Source organism: Thermobia domestica, chromosome 17 (assembly GCF_964235325.1).
Source record: "Thermobia domestica chromosome 17, izTheDome1.hap1.1, whole genome shotgun sequence".
In the NCBI taxonomy this organism is placed as follows: Eukaryota; Metazoa; Arthropoda; class Insecta; order Zygentoma; family Lepismatidae; genus Thermobia; species Thermobia domestica.
Genome location: NC_137470.1, coordinates 2,086,199 through 2,090,934, shown reverse-complemented (window position 1 = coordinate 2,090,934; position 4,736 = coordinate 2,086,199). Strand labels below are relative to the sequence as shown.

The following is a 4,736-nucleotide window of genomic DNA, read 5'->3' as shown; positions in this document are numbered from 1 at the left end:
ATTCTATCTCTGAGATAGAATAATTTTTCTCATGAGGTGCTAAAGTACGACTGTAGTATTCGATTATTCGGCGCTCACCATTCTCCATTTGATATAAGACACTTCCCAGACCAATTTTGCTTCCGTCGCATTGCACATAAAATGTTTGATCCAGACGAGGATGGGAAAGAATAGCATCTTTAGCCAAATCGTCCTTTAACTGCTGGAAGCTAACTTGGCACTCTGGTGTCCAACACCACTTTTTTCCTTTTCGAAGTAAATCATATAGGGGTTTCGCTTTTACTGCAAAATTCTCCACATGTTTAGAATGCCAGTTCACTAATCCCAAGAATCTTTGTACCTCTTTTACGTTATTAGGTGCAGGAAATTTTGATATGCCTTCTACTGCGCTTGGGTCTTTCTTGATCCCATCTGGTGTTATTAAGTTTCCTAAGAACTTAAAATTTTCTCGACAGAATTCACACTTGTCCACATTTAGAGTCATTCCGGCATCTCTTAGTTTCTCAAATATTTGTCGTAAAGTTTGTAAATGTTCGCTAAAAGTTGCCTCTATTACGCACAGGTCATCAACGTAATTAATGATTTTCGCCTTTAGCTCAGGACCTAGTACAACCTGTAGGCAAGCGTTTAGTGCGGTTGAACCATTTTTATCCCATAGGGAACGACTGTAAATTGGAATAACTGTCCATTAAAAGAAAATGAAGTAAAGGATTTTGAAGATTCTGTAATGGGAACTTGCCAGTAGGACTGAGTGAGATCGAGACCAGTCACATATTTCTTGCCACTGAATAAGGTTAGTAGATCTGTGATTCGTTCCGACTTTACTTGTTGTAGTTCAATGAACGGATTCAAGGACCTGTAGTCGACACAAATTCGTAAGTTTCCGTTGCGCTTTGGCACTGCCAAGATTGGACTATGATGTTCGGAAGTTGAGTATTCAATAACTCCTTGTTTATACATCTCTTGTATCTGATTATTAATTTCTTCACGGTATGCGAATGGTATTGGATATTGTTTCCTTATTATTGGTTGGTTGGTTTTAACTTGTAGATCATACTTAAATTTATTACATCTACCGGGCATTTGTGAAAATACATCTCTGTACTCTTTCAGTAGCCTCAAAAGTGACTGCTTCTCATCTGCGGAGAGTTTAGTTGCAACGTTTACCGCCTGTTGTAATTGGTCATCAGTGACCACATACTCCTTTGCCGTCGGCATGGACTGAGTTGTACTACCGTCATGGAATCAAGTCCAAATCTTGGATCTGGCATCAGATTTTTACAAGAATCTCTATTGTGCCTAGTTCTTGTATCCACTCTCTGCTTCTCTTGGGAATAGACGCATTCAATTTGATGAATCTTGGTGTCTTCATCACTTTCATCGATAGAATTGAGGGAATGTTTATTTAATAAATGTATCAATACTTTAATATTTTGGTTAGATAACTGTACAGTACCTTCACGTAGATTCAATATGGCACTCATCTGCGTCAAGAAATCCATGCCCAGTAACAAGTCTTCATTGATTACCTCCAACACAATGACTGGTACCCATACTTCGATTTCTCCTATTTTCACTGGTATTTCTGTCCTTCCACGAATCTTCCTCTTCTTCGAACCAGTAAAATCCATCAGGTTAAGATGATTACACTGTTCCAAGCTTGCGGCATAAATACCCTTCGTTAGTTTCTTCCAAATTTTATAACTGAGCAACGATGTATCTGCACCTGTATCCAACATAGCTTTAAGGCGTAAATTATTTACATCTACATTGATAAATGAAGTAAGATGAGTCTTCAAAAACTTTATGGTGGTCGGGTCATTTATTTCACGATTAATCGATGTATCTGATTCGTCAGCGATAACTTCATTGATAAGACCACAATAATGTATGTTGAAACAATACCTTGGGTCATTTCTGTCTTCATCTGCGTTTCTCTGACCCTTGAGGACGCAGTCCTCTAGTTTCCCGAACGAGGGTTTGTCTGGTATGTCACTCTGTTTGGACTTGGTGAGGGTCTATCGCGTCTCTCTCTTGTGAGAGGTGGATCATCTCTAGTTTCGCTTGTCGCTTGTGTGCACTCTTGAGGGTCACGATAGGCATGTCGCACTTCTTCATCCTCGTTATTCCGTGCCCATTGATCAGCTTCAGGCTGTCGCTGATTCTCGTTGTGGTATGCGTTAAAGTTCCTCCACTGGTTCTTACGTTTTCTATACCATCGTTCTCTTCTATTTCTCTGACGTCGGCCTCTTTGGGACGTAACTCTTCCTCGAAAGTAATCGTTTCTGGAGTCTTGGAAACGGCGTGAACTTTCTCCTGATGTGGGACCTGGATCTGTTTGTTGAGATGTATTTACATTACGAACCCAATAATTTTGTCGTTGTCCATGGCTGGTATTTTCTTGCTGTCGACCTACTTCTTGTGTCATACGTGAGTCTCTGTTCCATCCTGTAGACTTAGGTGGATTAATATTGAAGCTTTCAATGTTACGAATTGCACAGACAAAGTCATTCATCGTGTGGAAAGGAATTCCGAGTATTGCTTTCTGATATTCATAGGGTAGGAGTCTTCGTAAATCTGCTAACAGAGATGGGTCACTTAAACCGGGTTGAAGTTCTTTCATTTGTTTAAATTTCTCTATACAGAAGTCAACAACCGTCTTATCTAGCTTCGGGTTAAATCGTCTGTTGCGGATGGTTTCAAGTTGCTGTGCAGTTGCCGTCTCACTATGGAACTGACGCAAAAATGCAGAAACAAAATCGAAACAGGAGTAGAAATTACTTTGTTCCAATTCAAGCCAATGAAGTGGACTTCCATCTAGCAACAACGGTATTATCTTCAAAATTCTTCTTCCGGAATGCCCTGGATACGAGCTTGGGCTTCGAATCTTTGGATAAATCTTTGAGCGGTCATTGAGCCGACGTAGCCATCATAACGGACAAAATGTCTCAAATCTCCCAAATTATACGTTCTAATTGAGCGACGGTTATGCTTTCGCTGCCTGTGATGTGATCTTAAAAATAATTCTTCGTCACTCTCCTTCCGCCTGTCAACATCACTATCATCTTCAGATGTACTGGTAACGGAATAATTCAGTTTTCTTTTCTCTCGTAACTTAGGCATGGAAGTTATTGGTGAGTCCAACGCTGGTTGTTTCATCTTCCTACAATCAAATATTGCGAGTTGTTCCGGATGCTCTTCAATATGAGATCTTACTGTTCGAATATCAGTTCTCAGTTTCTGAATTTGCAATTCAGCTTCTGTTCGGATTTCCCGAGCATTTTCTTCAGAAGTTTCTTGCAATAGGCGAAGATCCTTTTCCATACTGTTTTGTTTACTTTCTAGGTCCTGTAATCCTTTCTGCAGTGCGGCCATACGTTGCTCCGTTTGTTCTTGATGATATGAAACCGTTCCGTTTGTTCCGTTTGCTCCAATGTGGAACTATTCATCTGTTGACACTCTACTTGCAGTTCACGTTTCACATCTCCTACTTCTTCTTTGACCGCTAATATTTCTCCAGCCAACCTCAAATTAGTGTTATAGCAATGCGCTTTAACTGCACCTAATCCTTCGTGTAGCTGACCTTGCTTCTCTTGCACGTCTTCAATTTTATCGCTTAATTGCTTCATCTCATCCCTTATTACTTCAAATCGTTCATCGATTTCTTGTTTCATATCGTCACGCTGTCTATTCGCCTCTCTCTTTAACTCTTCTTGCAACTCATATATTCCATTTTGTACTTCTTCTCGTATTCTCTCTTGTTGTTCCTTCATTTGTTCTCGTATCTTCACTTGTTCTTCTCTTATTTCTTCTTGTTGCTTTTTTATTTGTTCCTGTATCCTCTTTTGTTCTTCTTTCATTTCTTCTCGTGTCTTCTCTTGTTGCTCTTTCATTTGTTCTCGTATTTTCTCTTGTTCTTCTCTTATTTCTTCTTGTTGCTTTTTTATTTGTTCCTGTATCTTCTTTTGTTCTTCTTTCATTTCTTCTCGTGTCTTCTCTTGTTGCTCTTTCATTTGCTCTCGTATTTTCTCTTGTTCTTCTCTTATTTCTTCTTGCTTCTTATTTATTTGTTCTTGTATCTTCTTTTGTTCTTCTTTTATTTCTTCTTGTTGCTTTTTATTTGTTCTTGTATCTTCTTTTGTTCTTCTTTCATTTCTTCGCGTGTCTTCTCTTGTTGCTCTTTCATTTCAAGGGACATGTTCTCCATTTGCTGTTTCAGTCCTGTCAATAACTTCTGAATGTTTTCTGCTTCCATTTTCTTTGATCTCGTGAGAACCGGCATTCAAGATTTATGGCATATATAAATTTATTCTCTTTACACTATAGATATGTATATATATGCATAAAATATCATTAATAACACAATAATGAGTCAATATACACTGAATGAAATAACAGGCTAGTTGGCTAAGATTATTATAAATGCGTGTTAATAGACCTGACCTCGTATATGAAAAAAAAAGATTTGAAATGTAGCGTGAGGTTAAGGTTTACTGTTTCTAATTAAAATGTTTTAGTTCTGACAATAAAATACAGTCAATTATTAAGCTCTAAAAGTTCCACTAGTAAGGATTATATAAATATCTCAGTGTTATAAACTATTTTGTTAACGAAAGCTTTAAGTATGAAAATATTTTTAACTTGACTTGTATACTCTTTCCTGCTTCTTAAAATACAGTAGCAAAATCGGCTTTCTTTCTTTTCAACTGCGAGCTCAACAATAGAGGTAATTGTTA

General features: G+C 38.1%; 1 protein-coding gene across 1 annotated transcript; it reads right to left on the bottom strand.

Annotated features, from left to right (window-relative positions):
• Positions 1-3,341: 3,341 nt before the first annotated feature.
• On the bottom strand, positions 3,342-4,046 carry LOC145674619 (uncharacterized). Its single transcript, XM_081744836.1, has one exon. The coding sequence runs from the start codon at positions 4,011-4,013 to the stop codon at positions 3,342-3,344; it is 672 nt and encodes a 223-aa protein (XP_081600962.1). The 5' UTR covers positions 4,014-4,046.
• Positions 4,047-4,736: the final 690 nt, after the last annotated feature.